A 19,912-nucleotide genomic window follows, 5' to 3' on the forward strand; every position below is an offset into this window, starting at 1 on the left:
TGCCGCGGGCCGAGTAACGGTTACGAAGCACTTTTTCGGCCGCGCTTTCTGCTTCGTCATCGTCTCCAGGAAACAGCTCCGCTGTGCCGAGCCGCCGCCGCCGCCGCCTCCGCCCGGCCGCCGGCCTCCTCCGCCAGCGCACACCGAGCTCCGCGCGGGCCGCGGCCTCGCGTTCCTCCCGCCGGCCCGCGTCCGGCGCGGCCGCCGCCGCCTTCCCGCCTTCCCGCCTCCCGCCCGGCGGCCATGGGCACCGACAGCCGCGCGGCCGGGGCGCTCCTGGCGCGCGCCCGCACGCTGCACCTGCAGACCGGGAACCTGCTCAACTGGGGCCGCCTGCGCAAGAAGTGCCCGTCCACGCACAGCGAGGAGGTGAGCTGCCCCCGCCTGTCCCCGCGGTCCAGCTAGGCCAGCTCTGCACGGAAAGTCAGTCCCGGATGTGCTAACTTCACACCCCATGGGTCCCGGGGGCCTGTCCCTCCCCACCTGTCCTTCCCCCACCCGTCCAGCTAAGGGACTGTTAGCGTTCAGAATGCATCAGCCATACACCCCTTCAGGTTTTGGGGTCCTGGCCCTCGCCCCATTTCTTGGTGCCACCTGTCCAGGTAAGGGGATATTACACAGGGCAGCATCTGACAGGTGAGATAGTGTTCAGAATGCATTAACTGTAGACCCCTGCAGGTCCCGGCGGTCTGGCTCTCCCCCATCTGTACTTCCCCCAAATGTCCAGCTACGGGAGTATTAGACAGGTCAGCGTCATGTACAGGAAATCGTGCTTAGGATGGGTTAACTTTACACCCCTGCAGGTCCTGGGGTTCTGACCCTCTCCCCACTTCTTGGGCCCCACCCCCACCCCCGGACTCCTACACACACGTCTGTCAGTAAGGGTATATTACGCAGGTCAGCATCTGACAGGTGAGAAAACTTTACATCCCTGCAAGTCCCAGGGTCCTGGCCCTCCCCCATTTGTCCCTCCCCACCTGTCCTTCCCCCACCTGTCCAGGTAAGGGAATATTACACAGACCAGCATCCATCAGATGAAATCGTATTCGGGATGCATTTTTTGGAATGTTGACACTGGTTTCTGTATTGCAGTAAATGATTAAACTTTCAGATCTGGTTTGGGAGCAGGTACACTCTTTTCTTACTTCACATTAATCTGCCTTGTTTTATTTGCCTGAAGATTAATTACTAGTTGGAGGTGGCACAGAGGAATCAGAATTAGAAACTTTTACACATTTGCTGCTGGCCAATCCTGAGTCACTTGTTAACTGTAACCTAATCAGGCATATTGGTAGTATGGAACAGTTTTAGGACTTAAAAAGATTCCCAGTGAATATGTACACTTATTATGTGTTGTTAAAGATTAAAAAAAACTTCTACAAAAATAATAAATAAACAAGCCTTTAATTATAGGAGAAAGTTGCCCTCTGTGTGTCTGCATAGCTTTAAAGTTGGCTAATACCTGCCTCCTGAGGCTGTGAGGATTACAAGATAGTATGAAAACACTCAGCACACAGGTATTTATCTCCCTGTCTCCTGGTTCACCAGAAAGATAAGCAAATGTGATTAAAAGAACATGTTTCCTGAATGCTGCCATATTGCAATGTGATCAGCAGTATTCAGAGAGGTTTCTGCTCTTTTAATGGGAGAAGTGGCTGTAGACTAAGCACAGCATCTAGCACCCCTCTGAGGCAACCTTGGGAGCCCTGGGTGGTACCTTTAATAGGAACCAGAATCCTTATCCTGTTCTGTCTTCAGGCTCCAGCTCAGTCTGTGTGCTTTGTTTAAACCACCCCACTTTGACTATTTTTTCCCGACAGTAGTTCTGTATTTGGTATATAGAGCCTTGCTTTCTTCACCACTCATCAGTAGGATTCAGGGTAGCATTTGCCTGTGGATTGGCAGCATGGGGTAAAACCTCTTATCTCACCACACACACTCTAAAGAGTAGCTTTCACAGTTATTGACTGCAAACAGTAAGAAACGCATCTTACCCACCAGGTGCATAGTTTTATATTTATGTGTGTGAACATCCATAAGTCAGAAACAAAGGTCTCACAGAGAGATGGTAACCCTTACATACTATGTCTTCTATCTTGTTTTATTTTGTAAAAATTTGATTCTTAATGCACTAATGTGCAGTTTGAGAGCATTGTTCAAAGGACTAACTGTGGTGTGTAGTGTTTTGTTTAGGGTGCGTCATAAGAGTAGAACAAGACTAAGGAAGCTAGGAACCACTGGGGAGAGCGCCCAGGGAGTGGCAGTGTCCTGTAGGAAGCTTGACCACTACTTAGAATTAGACAAACAAAGAACTTTTAACAACCAGAGCTCCACACTGGGATGTGGTTCTCCACACAATTCAACCTTGAAAAAGAGATCAAGGAAACTGAAAACCTTCTCTCACCATTAAAACAAAATTACACTTCAGATAGAGAGTTCAATTAAATTTCTTCAAAGGTCTCTTTAATTGTAATGTGGGCTTTTTTTGTTTGTTTTTATTCTGTGACCTTTGCTGACATGTTGTGTTTCACTAGAATTTTATGAACTCAAATGCTGAGTTTTTTTAACATGTATTTAGTTTTATTGTTCACTTTGACAGTGCTGAAGGTTTAAGCCAGAGTTAAATATTGTCTTTTTCATCTTAAGATTTTTCCTTTCTTTGTTGGGAGGGTATTCAGCCACTTGAATCATGTGATATTTTTTAAAAATTTATTAAACATGTACACTAATGTGTGCTAATAAATGGGTTTCATCATGATATTTGCATACGTACTTACGATGTACTTTGGTCAAACTCACCTGTCTATTGCTCTGTGTTAGTCATGTGGTATTTAAATTGTTATGCAACTCCAGGTCTGATGATAGGCCAAGTGTAGTGATATTTATCTTTAGTGATATTGTGTGTAGTAAGAATGAACAGAACAGGAACCAAAAGGGCAGGTTTAATGTTCAGTCAGTATAGGTAATATGTAATTTACAGATTAAAAATCACTAGGTTGTGATACACTCAATGAATTTCTCAAGTAATTAAATAACTTTGGACTTTTTCAATAATTTCTCCTGTAGAATCCAAGATTAATTAAGGAAATGATTGCAGGAAAGGGGCCAATTCTCTAAAAATATTCTTACCTTCCTAAATTGAGGAGTTCATGAAAGCTTTATGTAATAATGAGTCATTCTTCCACAGGAAAATTTCTTAGAATTCTGCTCAGATTTGAGCCAAAGCATTCTTGATAGACTTGCTAACTTCTCAGCTTCTACTAATTTTTAAATTAATGATTCTGTCAGAAGGATTACCAACGGGAGGCATGGCTCAAGTGGTAGAGCGCCTGCCTGGCAAGCTCCAGGCCCCAAGTTCAAATCCCAGAACAGCCAGAAGTTTAGTCTGTCCTTGCCATTGAGAAAGTGCTTTTGCAGTTCAGGGAGTTGCTTCTAGTTACTCATTCTAGTTACTTTTTCATTGATTACCCAGTGTGACCTTGGTCATTGTTTTAAACCCTGCTCGAGCTGGCTGGTCAGTAGTCATAAATGACTCAAAATATTGAGTCGTGGAACAGTATATTTTTTCTAATTAATAGAATAGAAGCCACTAGAGCATACTATCATTTTGTGAAATTTTCATTCTGTTACGTGAATTTACGTCTTCACTCAATGAACAAATCACTATCAAGTAAGTTTCAAATACACTAATGAGGTAAAATAGGAATAAACACTTCAGTGAACTTACAACATACTATAACATTAGTATAAAAATACACTTACAAAGATGGATTAGATGTGTACCTAAGTGTTAGAAAATGATATGTTCTTTTTATTTTTTTGTCTGTATTTGTCTTAAACTCAGAGCCATCCTGGTAATTCATTTGAAGACTTTACAGTACATAGGAGTTACTTGGTATGCCTGTTAACATGAAAAGTTCTTGCTGCTCTTGGAGAGAGTTCATCGGGTCTAGGATTAAGCTGGGGAGTGAATTTTTTATTTGTTTTTTTCCGGTGCTGGGGAATAAACCCAGGGCCTCACCAATGCTTGGCAAATACTCTACCACTGAGCCACACCTCCAGCCCAGGATCTTGAATTTTTAACAAACAGCACATATGAATCTAATGTAGCAGTTCCTCTGGCCACACTTACTCTCTGTCATTTGTTTGTCTTTGAGGAGTGTAGCATAGGGCTTAATCCAACTTTCTTTTTTATTTTGTTTGCTTGCTTTTGTTATTGTTTTTTGAGACAGAGTCTTGCAGGTTGGCCTCAAAGTTGGGATCCTCTTGCCTTCACCTTCCAAGGCTGGAATTCCATAGGTGTGTCACCACACCTGGCCCAAGTTATTTTATAACCTTATTCTTAAAATAATTTTTGTTTCTTTTTTTTGGAGGTTATTGGGGTTTGAATTCAGGGCCTCTGACAGGTGCTGTATTACTTGAGCCACTCCACCAGCCAATTGTTTGTTTCTTATGAATGTTTTAATGTCTCAAAAGTTAAAAGTTTTGTTTTGTTTTGTTTTTGATGGTACGGGGTTTTGAACTCAGGGCTTCTCATTTGCCAAGCAGGTGCTCTACCACTTGAGCCTTCCTGCCAGCCCTTTTTTGTGTTGGATATTTTCAAGATAGGGTCTCAAGAACTATTTCTCTGGGCTGCCCTTGAACCGTGATCCTCCTGATCTCTGCCTCCTGAGTAGCTAGGATTACAGACGTGAGTCACGGCACCCTGCAAAAGTGAGTTTTATTGGTATAAAACACTATAAAATAGACTACTATTTTAGATCAAGAATGTGTGAAAATTAAGAGTAGAATCAAAATAGGTCTGAGTTTATGTTGAAGTTAACAAAAACCTTGTAGAATGGATTTGCATGGTTTTTCCTATTGATAACTATTCTTCTCACTTAACTTGTACAAATATGAGAATTGAAGAGCCTTTGATGAACAGTTTCAAAATGCATTTCTTTTGCAGCTTCGAGATTGTATCCAAAAGACCTTGAATGAGTGGAGTTCCCAAATCAGCCCAGAGCTGGTCAGGGTAAGTGGAATGTGAGTGTGGAAATCTTGCAGGTCAAAGAGGAAGTGAAGAAAGCAGGAAGCATTTATTTTGTGGCAATCACTGTCTAGCTACTCCTTCTTTTGATATTTCATCCAACTTTTAAAGAAGCCTGTGAAATAACTGCATCCCATTTTACAAGGGAGGGAAGTCAAACAGGTTGTTAGCCATCAGCCTCTGTGCCTCTTTTGTCAGGATGGCCCCCTGGTCTGTAGGAACAGGCAGAGAATAGAAGGATCTGGCTCTTCAGGTAGGACTCCTCTGCTTAATCCCAAATTTCCTCACGTGACACATAGTCTAGCAGAGGGATGGTTATCAGACACATTGGTTGGTAGACTGCCTTGGTAGAATATCACCCCCATAATACAGTGGCTAAAATTCTTTTTAAAATGTCAGTTTCTGATGAAATAATAAGGAATTGTATTTCATTAGACAGCAGTATATGACTGAATCATGAATATTAATATACAAAATGTCTGTGAAATCCAACTCAACCAAAGGCTCATATTAAATTATAGACTACTTTAAAATTATAAGAGGACAAGTGCTGGATATAGCAAGTTTTTAATTACAGCTGCTATATAGACATTGATTAATGTCTTTGATTTTTATTCATCTGAAAAGAGCATTGCATGTATGCATGACTTCATAAACACTAAGCTCCCCGTTCTTGCTAGGTGTTGTAATGTGTTCACAAATCATGGGAAAGACACTGCTGTTTACTTTGTCAAATCTTGTTATGTAAGTTAATGCTTCTGACTGATATCATTGTCCTCATAAATTACTCATTATGATGCATTTGGATGGCACTTTTTGGTCACTTAAAAATGTTTGTGATTACAAACTATATATGCTATTGTCACATGATCCAGAGAGCTTGTTCTTAGGTATCTGCTCAAACAAGTTGAAATGTTATGCTCACAAAAAAACTGCACACAGACATTTATAGCAGCTTTTCTCACAATTGCCAAAAGTCTGGAGCAACCAAGACGGCCTTCAATATATGACCTATGGTGCATCCAGACAATAGGATATTATTCAGTGCTAGAAAGAAACGAGCCTTGAAGCCATGAAAGAACTGAGGAAACTTAAGTGCACATTACTAAGTGAGAGAAGTCAGTCTGAGAAGGCCACATGCTGTATGATTCCAGCTACTTACCACTCTAAAAAGCTGAACTGTGGAGACAGTGAAAAGATCAGTGGTTGCCAGGGTTGGGTGGAAAGGAAGAATGAAGGTAGACGCAGGATTCTTGTGACCAAGCTACCATGCTGCTACTCACTGATGCTCTAATGGTGGGCTCATGTCATTTACACATAACAGTAACAAGCATGACCCCATTGATGTGTCATCAAATGACACTGATGGGGGAGCAGAGGGTAAAGGAGAAATCTCTGTACCTTCTGCTCAATGTTGTTGTGAACCTAAAACAGCTCTACTAAAAACACACCTAAGTCCACTTACAGGTTAAACTTCAATGACATTAAAATCCAAAGGAACAGAAACTTTTTATAAAGTTTGTAATTAGTGTAGAAGGTTTTTACCATGTCGGTATTCAAGTGCATATTATTTTCACTGGTTTATTTTTAAGTAAAATTGCTGTGCTAGTGGTTTTTGCTCCTCATATCTCCCTCCCCTGCTTGTTTTTTTGTTTCGTTTTTTTTTTTTATCTTTTGGTCATGCTTCCTGCTGAGTCCTCAATCAAAATGAGTATATTTTTTTCAGAAGATGGAAAGACACACACATGGGTTTTGCCTTTACGTCAGGAATTAACACCCTATGAAACCCACAGACCTCAAGTTCAGAGTCCTCTTGTCTTAGGTCTTTGTGGACAACAGGGAATTTTACAATTAATCAGAAACATTGATTTGATGTTTATTGTCGATGTCATGTTCATTACAGGAGTTTCCGGACGTCCTGGAATGCACTGTATCTCATGCAGTAGAAAAGATAAACCCTGATGAAAGAGAAGAAATGAAAGTTTCCGGTAAAAGTCAGCCTTACTGTTCACTCCCTGTACAGTTGGAATGTGGCTTTGTCAGGCGTGGGAATAGCCTTTCTTTGCTCAGTAACAAACAAGTGCTTCGGTCACCAAGTGTGAGAAACACAAAGACTTTTTTAATATAGTTGTAACGTCACCTCCTAAGATGGAGTGATAGGAAATCATTGCCTACTCCTTCAGAGGAGTCAGAATAAAGTTTCAGCCTGCTATCCTTACGTCATGTAATTCATGTGTGTTCAGAGCAACAGAAAGGCGAGGGTGGAAGAAACAGCAAGGACAAAGGGGAGGCTTGGAAGCAGTGTCTCTAGAGCAGATACAAGTCCTCCCTCCTGGAGAGGTAGTGGTAAGCCATGCCCAAGGTGGCCTGGAAATAGTGGAAGGAAGTCTGGACTAGTTGCATGGAAAGGAAGGAAGTACATATTAGACCCATTCAGCACATGTAGTGACTGCTGCATTCCAGAACCAAAGGTGAGAAGCCATGCTGCCCTTGCCCTCAGCGTCCAGTCAGCAGGACAGAGTCATTGACGTCTTGAGCTTGCTTGATTGACATTCCTGTGTATGCAGAGAACCGGCTGCTGTCTTCCTGGGCTAGCAAGTGTCTATCCCTCTGGGCCTTACATTCCTCATATGTAAAATGGGATGCAGTCATTTCACAGCTTCCTTATACATTGGATGAAATATCACAAGAAGCATGCAGCTAGACAGTGACTGCCACAGAGTAAGTGCCAGGTGGCCATTACTTGTTGCCATGTTGTGTTTTGGTCATTGAGGCAGACTTGTGATGAGATGGGGCACTTTCTTTTGATTCTAATAATAACTACTATTTATTGAGTCTTACTTTATGCTAGGTACTGTACTTGTCATTTTATGGTGAGATTTCCTCTTGTAATTATCAAAACTAGCAAGATAGATCTCATCTCGTTACACTAGTGACATTAAATAACTTGAAAGTTGTCATACAGCTGGGTGTGGCAGCACACACTTGTAGTCTCAACTACTTGGGAGGCTGAGACAAGAAGATTGCTTGAGCCCAGGAGTTGGAAGCCAGCCTGGGCAACATAGTGAAACCCCATCAATTAGGAAAGAGAAAAGAAAGTTGTCATACAACCAGTAAGTGGTTGAACCAGATAAGCCTGCTTGGGGTATGCCTGACTCCAAAACCCATTTCTTTTTGTTAATTTCACATTGCTGACTGTAAGAAAGGAAGTAAAGTCAACTTTGTGTATGTGGTTGTTTATAATTCATCCTGATGGAGATTTTTCTTGGATGACTTACAAGTTGTCCTCAGTTCCCGAAGGGCTAAGATCAAAAGTCTCCGTACATAAGGAACTTTGCACCTTCTACGTATCTAAAAATGGCTTCTCTTTCAGAGGAGACATTTCAGATGGCCAAGTTCTTGGACCAAGGGATAGTGGTGGGGAAGGATTCCACACAATGTAATTATGGTAGCCAGCGTTGGACCAAATGGTGAACATTGACTTACCTGATAGGGAGTAACATGAAGAAGCAGCATTTCAGGTAGACCACCTAGCAGTAGACAGGAAGGGACAGACATAAGAAATGTACAAGAACCCATGTGTCAGATGCCGAATGCTAGTCACCTTTGGTAAAATTTCCTCCACTCTCCTTTCTGAGGGAGCAAGAAGCTCTCCTACTAGTCCTACTGTTTTTCTGCTGAGTAAATTTGGATATTTGAGCAGTGAGTTTATATAAAGTAAACATGTACGTATGAAACTGAGTTTAAATCAGGCCAAAGCCTCAGTCTTACCTGTGTTATAAGCTTTCTATATCAGGAGTGACTCAGCTTTCCTGGTAACCAAAGAAACACCAAATAATGTGGTCCTGGACAGGTACATAGTATACCTACTAAATTAAAAAAAATCCCTTCAGGATAGATTAAATATCCCTTACCCTAAATACTTGGGAGCAGAAATGTTTTAGACTTCAGAGGTTTTCAGATTTGGGGGCACTGGTTGAGCATCCTATCTTGTTAGGAGAGCAGTTGTCACTGTTGGTGGTCTGGTCACCTAGTGACATTGTTTATAAATTAAAAGGTAACAAAATGAAGAAGGCTTACAAGAAAGGTCAAATCCTTTCACTCATAATCACATTTCTGACTATACAGCCTTGGGAAATTGCTCAGTATAAACCTGAATGGGTAAAGTTACCAAGATGTTTTAGAATTATATATGTTACTAGGAAGCTGGAACTACTAACTTAAAGTTCAGTAAGCAGAAACTCATTTGGTGAACTATACTCTATCAAAATTACAGAATTATCTTCAGGTATTAAAAACGAAAGCCAGGCTGGGTACCTGTGGCTCACGCCTGTAATCCTAACTACTCAGGAGGCAGAGATGAGGAATATCTCAAGGTCTAGTTCACCTGGGCCTCCATAATGAGTTCCAGGCCAGCCTGGGTCACAGAGTGACCCAAAAAAACAAAATATAAGCAGTTTACGTGCATCTATCTCCATATTTCAAATACTTGATCTGAGCTGCCTCGTGGTAAGTGAAAAGTTAGTATTTGCTTTTGTTCTTAAACATACTTGTTGGCAGATAGCATATCATTTTAAAATTACAGGGGAATATACTTCTGTCTTAAAGTTATGTGACTAGGACAGGAAACTTGAGGGTTTTCTATAGGTTGATATTGTCCAGTTAGGCTGTGCCCAAGTGTAGTGATCGACTTTGTTTTCCTCACCACCCAGCAAAGCTGTTCATTGTGGGATCAAACTCCTCGTCTTCAACCAGAAATGCAGTTGACATGGGTAAGCAAAGCTTTAGCTTCTTTACATGTGTTACAGCTTGTGCCAAGTCTAGGCAGAAAGAAAATGAGCTGATTTAATTTTCAGAACTCCAGCCTGAGTTCAAACACCTTCTGTAGAATCCTCTTGACTTATTTAGGGTCATATTTAGATATATAAGAGAAATATAAAAATGTAACATTTAAATGCTAATCGTGTTTTGGAATAGAAGTTCTGCATCATCATAGTCTGAACCTTTTAGTACTGTAGGTGACATAACGAAGCAACAACAAAAACCATGTATCTTGTATCCAGTTTTAGCACTTGGTTAGGTTACTATGGTATTTTCTTTTAGAACATTCTTCCAGTATTTATATATGTTGAATACTTAAACCACTGGTCCTTTAATGCAACTGTAGAGTGAAGAGTAATCATTTCGAATAAAGTCTTAAATTCTTTTTTATAGAAATTACTAAATTATCTGCCTCTGTAAACACCGACTTAGTTCTCCAGAGCCTTAACTATGATTACCAGTTACAGAATATTAAGGAAGCATTCTCACAGTCATCCATATGGAGCACCCGTGAGCAAGTAGACCTGGAGGGAATGTAGATGGAGAGGACCTATAAGAAATGAGAAGGCGTTTGTCCCCAGAAAGAGAGCCTGTTGTGGCTATGGGCTCCCAGTGATGAGGCCGGTCAGAGAAACAGAGAGGAGGTGAATAGGTACTTGCATTGTGCTAAAGATGGAAACATTCTAAATGAAAGGTGTTGTGTAGGACAACAGTAGACGACTGTCTGGGCAGGATTTAGTGGACACCTTGAGGACATTAGTTGCACTTGTAATAAGCATCTATCCTGTTTGCCTCTCATTCTTGTCAGCTTGCTCAGTCCTTGGAGTCGCACAGCTGGATTCCGTTATTATTGCCTCGCCCCCTATTGAAGATGGAGTCAATCTGTCCTTGGAGCATTTACAGCCTTACTGGGAGGAACTAGAAAACCTGGTTCAAAGCAAGAAAATTGTTGCTATAGGAACCTCTGATCTGGACAAAACACAGTTGGAGCAGCTGTATCAGTGGGCACAGGTGAAGGACGTGGACCCTGGGCCCTGGGGAGGGACCTGCACTCTGCAGCTGTGGGCACAGAGTGCTTGCTCACCACTCCATGACTACTACAAATGTGGGGGTTCTCAGGCAGCATTATCTCCAGGAGCAGGGGTTGAGTTTTTAAAAATATGTATATCTAATTGCACTGAGTATTAATCGCATTTAAAATGACAGAATCAGTATGGCACAGTGGTGTTTGGGAGATGGAGATTAGGAGGATCACGGTTTGAGGCCTACCTGGGCAGAAAAGTCAAGACCTCTATCAACTGGTCACAGTGGGCATGGTGCATCCCAGCTACATGGGAAGCGTAAAGAAGAGTCACTGTCCTGGCTGCACGAACATAATTCAAGATCCAATCTGAAAAATGACTAAAGCGAAAAGGGCTGGTAGAGTGGCTCAAGTGGTAGAGTGTCTGCCTAGCAAGCATGAGACCCTGAGTTCAAACCCCAATACCACACACACAAAGTGAGAAGAATACTAGAAAATATGAAAGTTTTCATGCCAAATGAATTTAGGCTTTTTCCTTCAGTTTTATATATGTGACAAAGATGTTGCAGTTTTCTTTAGGTATTATGAGGCCATACATCTAATTTCCTAAGCAAGGAAACATTGTATAACAAATATTTTGCTGACTCTTATTTAAGGATGCATAAGACTCGGTGTGCACAGCTTGATATGCACTGGTATCATAAGTCTCTCACCCCAACTGTGCTCAAATAACCCACAAAATTAGAAGGGGAGTGGTTAGTATTTTACCTTTACTCTGTATTTTTCTTCTTTCCTTTACTTCATTCCTAGCCTTCTTTTCAGAGTGTTCAGAGTTTCTTACGGGTAGGAAGACCATAGAGAAACTATGGCCCCTTCTTCCTTTGACATGGTTGGTTGGACATGGCCAAGAAACTGGGAGAGGCCTGGGCAACCCAAGATGTGTTAACCAGGATGTACTGACCAGTGCAGCTGCTGGACGCCACTGAGTCCTCTGTCAGAACGTGTGTGATTAGTGGCCATATTTTATACTTGACATTAAGTGCACTTACTTGGATTATCCTCCACTTTAAGACACACTCCTGTTACTGACACCATTACACTTAGAACGGTGCTTGTTTCCAAGGTCGATGCATTAGATTGCTGCCTGGTTCCAGCAGGAAACTTGGTTTTCCCTCCTTCCCTCATTACCACTAGGATGGGCTAGAGAAGCACCTGTTGACAGAGATAGTCACATAGAATGTTTGTAGACTTGAATCATCACAGAGGGTGATTTCTCATGAATTCTGGAATTAAGTCCTTTTATTGTGTATTACTTTCTGTATTACTTAATTTTGTAAAGCTGTCATGATTTTATTTTCACTTCTAGGTAAAACCAAATAGTAACCAAGTTAACCTTGCCTCCTGCTGTGTGATGCCACCTGACTTGACTGCATTTGCCAAACAGTTTGACATTCAGCTCTTGACGCACAATGATCCCAAAGGTAGGGCCTATACTTTAGATGGGCCCCAAGCTTTCGATTTTTCCTGTTTTTTTTCTGAATGGTTAACACAGTTGAATAAATTTTAAAAGCATGTAGTTAATAAGTAACATAGTTCTCAGATTGTGTGTTGTTTTTATTTTAAGCAGCCAACTTGTAAAACATTTATCTTTGCTTGTTATCTAAAATAGAGTTGATTTATACGTTCCCTGAAGGCCTCTGCTCTAAAGTGGCCCTTGTCCCTCACTTTTCGTTGTCCACTGTCTTACGTGTCACAATGATGACTTAACCCAGTGGGGCACAATCAGATGCTGACTTCAGAACTGCTTCATTTGCTTTCCTTTCTGCTTCCGGCAAATCTAATCTACATTTGCCCTACTCCCTCGGGGTCCTCTTCTTGTTAAGGTCTGTGAACAATTCCAGTGAATGTTGCTTTTTCAAGGAGACATTTGCATTCTGTTAATGAAAAGTTTTTACCAACTTTGTGACCTTGACCAAGTTATCCCAAGTTAACATGTGGGTTAAATGAATTCATACATGGAAATTACTCAGAAAAGAGTCTGTACATGGTAATTGGGCTAGGGGCATGACTCAAGTGGCAGAGTTCAAACACCAGTACTGCCCAGTTAAAGAAAAATGAAGGGAGGGAGGGAGGGAGAAAGGGAGGGAGAAGGAAGAGGAAGGGGAAAAAGTAGCTAATGTTAGCTATTTGATTGATGATAGTCAAGTAGATAGCCATTTATTTGGGGGCAAGTGGGTCCTGAGACACCCCAGGTCACACTGTGATGGTCTCTTCCTTCCTGTCGTGTGGTTTCTCTGACCCTCATGGAATCTCTCCATCTTGATGGATTCATTCCACAGACAGGTGAGCACCTACTATGAACCTGGCATTGCTCTGGGTACTAAGTCTGAAGTCAGACAGGCAAACCCCACCTTCCTGGAATTTGCATTCTAAGGGGAAGAGACATAATGAAATCAGTGTGGGAAGTGTTAAGTGGCCATGTGCACAGGAGGAAAGCTGGCTGAGGGCAACAGTGTCTGTCTAGTCAGGGGTGGTGGTCCTTCGCAGGACAGTCAGCGAGGACTATGCTAAAATAACATTAAAAGCAAGCCACCTGGATGTTAGGAAGACGAGATACCAACAGAGATTTTTAGTGATTGCATGTGCTTACGAGGGTGTAGAGAGCAGCCTGCCAGAGCCTGTGCAGAGCCTTGGGTGCACATGCCCTCTGGGGATTGCATTCCGGGATGCTGATTGCAGCGGGGCTTTCATTAGCAGATTGGTCTGGGAAATGATAAGGAAGTGAGTTAGAATAGATCCATAGTACAGTATTGGGGGCCTAGTGGTGTGGCTTCCAGTCATACTTTAGCCAGGCACATTGGTGCATGGCCGTGGGTATGCAGTCCCAGCTGCTTGGGAGGCTGAGGCAGGGGGAATCACGAGTTCAGTTCTGGGCTGTCGTGTGCCCTGCTGCACTAGGCTCAGTGTCGGTTGTGTGGACCTCCCTAAATGCAACTGCAGGTTGCCTGAGGAGGGAAAGAGCAGGTCAGTTCATTGTGCAGTTACGGACTGCTTCACCTGTTTTCATTCCCGTCATGAACATTCTCTCAGGTAACGAAGTATTTTGTGAATCGGTTTTAACAATTGCCCACATATAAAGGGAGCGATGCCCACACACCTAGAAAGAAAGCCATGAGGAAGTGTGTGGAGTAGAAATGCTGTCTCACCTCTAACTAGTGGGGTAGGAGTGAGTTTTCCCTCTTTCTTACTCCCTGTGTCTTACAGGCTGCAGGTCAGACTCCTCTAGAGATCTTCAGAAAATACAAATGCAGCTTTGCTGCTGGAAGTCAGGAATCACAGTGGGACCCAGGGAGACATGCCTCTTAAACATTAGAGGTGCTCATCCCGCTGTGCAGATGCTCACCTACGTGAAGTGCGCTTGCTTTCCGGTGTAACTGGGTTTTGTCTGTTGCAGAACTGCTTTCCGAGGCGACGTTCCAGGAAGCCCTTCGGGAGAGCATCCCTGACATCCAGGCGCAGGAGTGGGTGCCACTGTGGCTGCTACGCTACTCTGTCATCGTCAAGAGCAGAGGCATCATCAAATCCAAGGGGTACATTCTGCAGGCCAAGCGCAGGGGCTCCTGACTGCAGCGTACCTCCTCGGTGAGAGCGGACCATGCTGTGCACGTCCAGCTCTGGTACCCAGGTGCCCCAGGCTCAGTCTCCAGTTCTAGTGCGTTTCCATCAAGGTCTGAACACTGGCCTTGCCTCCGTCAGTCCACTCACGTGAACCATACCTTTGTTTTCTAATTGAAATTGTCTATAAAGAAAATACTTGCAGTATATTTCCTTTATTTTTATGAGTAATAGAAATCAAGAAAACTTGTTAGATATATTTTGGCTTAGATATCAGGGTAATGTATATACATATTTTTTATTTCCAAAATTCATTAATTGCTTCCTACTCTATTGTATAACTAAACAATTTAATTACAGTCATTAAAACAAATACTGGAAGATATTTTTTCTGTCACTGATGAAATAATTATATCAGAATAACTGGAGCAGCTGGGATCTATGAGTAAGCTAAATAAAATTAATTCTTCAATGTGAGTGGAAACATAAATTTTCGTGTGTCCTTGCCTGCAGTTCAGCTGTGATGGTTTAACCATGTATTGTGCCATATTTTCTCTTTCCATTATTTCTAAAGACAAACCAAAGTAAACTTGAAAAAGGGTCTAGAAGCTTTGAATGACTGTGTTAGGGTCTGTAAAAGCAGCTACTTTTGTCTTTCTAATTCTTTTAACCTTTCCTTCAGGAAAATGTCCAGTTGCACGCAGGTCACGTGATCAGCACTGTGGGCTCTGTGGAGAGGGGACACAGAGCCAGTTGAGTAAAACATAATGTTTGTTCCCCATTAATAACTGACTTGGAGACACTAAAGCCAGAAGAGGCTGGGAGACCTTTGATGGTTCAGAGCCGGCACTGTCTGTTTAGACAAAGTGTTTGAGATGTGGTCTTTAACTTGCTTTATTTTATTTGGTGCTGGGGATTGAATCCAGGGCCTTGTTCATAGTAGGCATGCTGTCTACCACTGAGCTGCCCCTGCCTTGTCTTACCTGTTTTAGAGCAGAACTTTGAAGCTAGAAGAGAAAGAGGTCTTCAGCTGTGACCAATGTATACTGAGGGTCTCCTTAATTCTGCAGGTTAATACCTGTGACACAAATGTTTGAAAGCTTCTCTTAAAAATCTCTTGTATCTCAACATTTTCAAACCACAGACCTATATAAAACTAATTTTGCTCAAATTTTCTCAACTCTGGGAAAAGAACTGTGGTTCCATATTCAAAGTAGATTTTGCCTAACTAAAGCTTTGTGGGTTGGATAATTTGGTCTTCAGAACTGTGAAATCAGCTGGTTTACCTTCTAAAACTTGTTAGATCGTGAGTGTCTGGAAGCCTTCTAGCCTGTGTGTTCATTGTTTGTAGTGTTGTTAAATGTGTCAGTAACTCTTTAATTTTACACACATATGAAAAATACACATTTTTTCATATAACATAAGTCTTCAAATGCTACTGTACCCTGAGTCTGTGTACTGAACTGGCTGGGCTATTTTAAAGGGGTCTTTCACATCACATTTGTTTAAACCCCAGTACTTAAAACTGGGTCGTTTGAAAATAAAAAACATTGGTTACCAATGTACCCAAACTTCAGCAGAGTTTGCTTGTTTGTTTGTAATCTTCCCCTCCACTCTTGACAAGGCAGCAAGATTAGATTCATTTTGTGAAGGGGACCATGTGTGGAATTCTAAAATTAGTGGTTTTGTTCACTTTATACCCTCAATTTCTGTTACCGAATAACCTTAAAAATGAGTCATTTTAAAGGCCTTATAATTTTTCAAGCTGTTTCACATCATTTTTTCATGAGTTATCAGAATATAATAAGTACTCTTCAAATATTTAAGGATTTAATGCCTTAAAAGCCACAAAATTAAAAGGGTAATGTTGTAAAATAATGGATGAAGACTGATGCTAAGTTGTCAGTAGTGAACTGAACAGGTCTGTTTATTGGGAAGACATGAATCCAGTGACCCAAGGTAGAAAACTTACATAAGTTTCCAGTAAATACAAAAGGCAGCTGTAGCTTACTGCATTCCCAAGTGCTCTGGAGCCTTCCATTAGCACAACTCACTGACTTGGGATCATTTGTGATGAAACTGCCTTGAATTCCCTTCCAAGAAACTGGTCACCAGAAGGACCATTGTCTTATAAAATATGTTCACATGGCGTAAATTCTGAAGGTCACATTCTGAAGGTGCCAGGACGTGAATAGAATCCATTTAAGATAGCCAGTGCTAAAATGTGAATCACAAATGATAGCTTAAAATTTTCAGCTCTCAAAAAATGATCATTAGGATATCTGTGTAAAAAACAAAACTAAAAAGTTATCCAGTCTATTTCACATGAATGGCTCAGACTTTTCTCTACACCAGCCAAGCAGTAACTGACACGGGATCTTCAAGGCTCATCTAATCACACCTCTGAGGCTTTCTTCCTCGGTTTCCCACCCAGGATTTGTGCTCGCTGGGAATATGAGTGGCTGATACATTCACTGTCTACTGGCTGACTATTCATCTTTCTGCCAAATGTACACCTACAGAAAGGTGAGGCTCTTCTGATGTACTTTAATCCTCTGAGCCACTGTGTTTTCAACTTAGATATACCAGCCTATAACTCTGAACCTGTGTTTTCATCATTAGCTTCCTAATAAAACTTGAACCTCTTTTCCCCATAAAATTGTTGATGGGATTTGTCAGTTTGATTTTTGAAAAATATGTAACATGACTTTCACTGATATTTTTATAGTTTTCAGAATCAGAGCTACACTTGGGAAGGGAAGTGTTTTAATTAGATCATTCTTTTTCTTGTGTGCCTGTAGTGGTATACTAGAAGCTAAAACCAAAATATAAAGTGTTCTTAGTTAAGTATTCATAATTTTACTTCTGCCTATACTGTGAATTTAGCTAAATAAAACATGAACTGTATGTTTTTACATTGAGTTATTTCAAGTTGGGTGCATCCTGGAGCATTACATTGACTTTAAACTTAAACTGAGTGTGATTTGAAATTATGAGTAACTTAACTATCTGAACCATAAACCTGTTCATCCCTCCACAGAGTCTGTTGAGTGTCACTGTGTACCTAGGTGCTACAGATGGGCAGAGAAGAGTCCACATGTCTGCAGAGCAGAGGGAGATTAGTGCAGTGCAGAACTGCAAGGGTGACAGCAGCAGAGGGAGGGCGGGGTGTGGAAGGAGGTGGGCCTGTGGCAGGGAGAGGACCAGAAAGGCCTCAGCAACAGTGGGTCAGAGAAGGCATGGTGGGCACTGTGGGAGAGGTATTTGATTGTCTGGTTTGTAAATATCATTTAATGGACAATGAAGCAATTTATCTGTAAACGTGTAACTCCAACAAGAATGAGAATGTGTTCTTCAAAAGCTTGTTCCTACAGAAAGGAGTGGCTTCCCATGAGGCCACAGTGGGTCAGGTTGGAAAAGTCACATTTTATGAAAGAGGCTTGTAAAACTTGCCCACCTCCCCTAAAAATACCAGAATATAGACATGCACAGATCCACTCCAGAAAATTCAAAATGTGTGTGTCACAGATGACTGCTGTGTCTGTTCATCCATATCTTAAGAAGGAGTACATTGTACAATAAGGTTGTAATTCTGAATCAGATCTTTTTATTTATGTATTTATGTATTTTGGCAATACTAGGGATTGAACTCCAGACCTCATGCTTACTAGGCAGGTGCTCTTAAAGCTTGAGCCACTCCATTAGCCCCTTTTGTGTTGGGTTTTTTTGAGATAGGGTCTCAAACTATTTGTCCAGTGCCAGCTTCGAACCATGATCCTCCTGATTTCTGCCTCCTGAGTAGCTAGGATCACAGGAGTGAGCCACCAGCACCCGGCTTGATTCAGTCTCCTTTCCCTCCTTCTTGGCTCACTGTTGGTTCTTGCATTCTACTCCTTTTAAGTTCACTGTTTTCTTAAGAATGTTCTTAGTAGTTCTTTCACCACAGGTCTGTGGGGTAGTGTTAAATGTCCCCCAAAGATTCATTTCAAAGACTTGGTCCTGATGATGGTGCTATTGGAGTGGTGGAACCTCAGGAGGTGGGCCTAGTGGGAAAAAAGTCACTGGGGATTTAGGCACCCTTGAAGGGAATAATGGAACCCTGGTCCCTTCCTCTCTCTCATCATAGCCACCACAGGTGAACAGCTTCACTCTACCAGCTGCTTCCTGCCATGATGTTCAGCCTTGCCACAGACCCAAAGTTAAAAGAGCCAAGCAACCATGGACTGAAAACGTGAGGCAAAATAAGTATTTCCTCCTTCTAAGTTATCTCTGGTGTTTTGTCCCAGTGACAGAAAGCTAACGATCAATAAACTTTTTAGGACACATTTGTTTGAAAATACCTTTATTTTGCACTCAATCTTTGGTGTGTGTGGTACTGGGGATTGAATCCAGAGCCTCACACATGCTAGGTAGGCTCTCTACCACCAGGCTGTATCCCAGCCCTGCGGTCAATCTTAAATGATCGATGACATCATAGAATTCCAAATTCCTAAATACTCTCCTTCAGTATCTGGAAGATGACATTGCACCGACTTGCAGCATATCCACCCCTGAAAATCTGGATCTCCTCTCTAGTAGTAATCTGGACTTTCTTTGATTCTTCTTTTTTAATTAAAAATTTCAGTATATTTTGATTGTTAGGGAGTTATAACAATGAGAAGATTGAAACTGCCTGCAAAGCTTTCTTGCAGTGAATCCCTTAGGCAATCTGCTGGTGCAAGCCTGTGAGCTTTTATTTGCTTACCTGTTTGCTGTCTGTTCAGCAGCCCTGGGTTCTGGGTATTGAACACAGGGCTTCTACCTCACTATGCTAGTGCTCCAGCTCTGGCGGACTGAAAAACTCTCTAACAACACAAAAAATAATCCCAAAATAAAATACTGATAAACATGAGCACTCATCACAATGAAAATCTGTTCTTTGAAAGACAAAATGAGGATGCAAGTCACAGACTTGGAAATACCTGAAATAGATTTATATTTATAAACTGTTCATAATCAATTTTTTAATTGCCCTTCAGAGGACACCATCAAGATAATGAAAAGACAGCTCACAAAATGGGATAAAATACTCATAAGTTATATCTGATGAAGTCATATCTAGAATATATAAAGAGATCTTACTACTTATGCTACCCAATAAAAAATAAACAGTTAGAATGGCCTTTTCCTCCAAAGAAGACATCTGAAAAGCCAGGAGGAACATGAACAGATAATCCATGTCATCAGTCACCAGGAATGCAGATTTGATTACAGCAAGGTATCACGACAACAACCAAAAAGTTAAAAGACTACGGACAGATGCCCAGTGTTGGGTGAGGATGGGGAACGGTGAGCACCCACACTCTGGTAGAAGTCAACAGCCACTACAGAAAAGACATGTACACTTAGCAGACGACTGGATCTCTGCACTCCTGGTCATTTTCATG

At 41.7% G+C, this 19,912-nt stretch overlaps 1 protein-coding gene across 1 annotated transcript; it reads left to right on the forward strand.

Annotated features, from left to right (window-relative positions):
• The first annotated feature begins 217 nt into the window (after positions 1 to 217).
• Positions 218 to 16,062, forward strand: Gclm (glutamate-cysteine ligase modifier subunit). The gene is made up of 7 exons (XM_020154489.2): positions 218 to 369; positions 4,949 to 5,014; positions 6,933 to 7,017; positions 9,742 to 9,801; positions 10,659 to 10,861; positions 12,238 to 12,352; positions 14,326 to 16,062. The coding sequence occupies exons 1-7, from the start codon at positions 244 to 246 to the stop codon at positions 14,493 to 14,495; spliced, it is 825 nt and encodes a 274-aa protein (XP_020010078.1). The 5' UTR covers positions 218 to 243; the 3' UTR covers positions 14,496 to 16,062.
• The last annotated feature ends 3,850 nt before the right edge of the window (positions 16,063 to 19,912 follow it).

The sequence above is a fragment of the Castor canadensis genome, chromosome 12 (genome assembly GCF_047511655.1).
Source record: "Castor canadensis chromosome 12, mCasCan1.hap1v2, whole genome shotgun sequence".
In the NCBI taxonomy this organism is placed as follows: domain Eukaryota; kingdom Metazoa; phylum Chordata; class Mammalia; order Rodentia; family Castoridae; genus Castor; species Castor canadensis.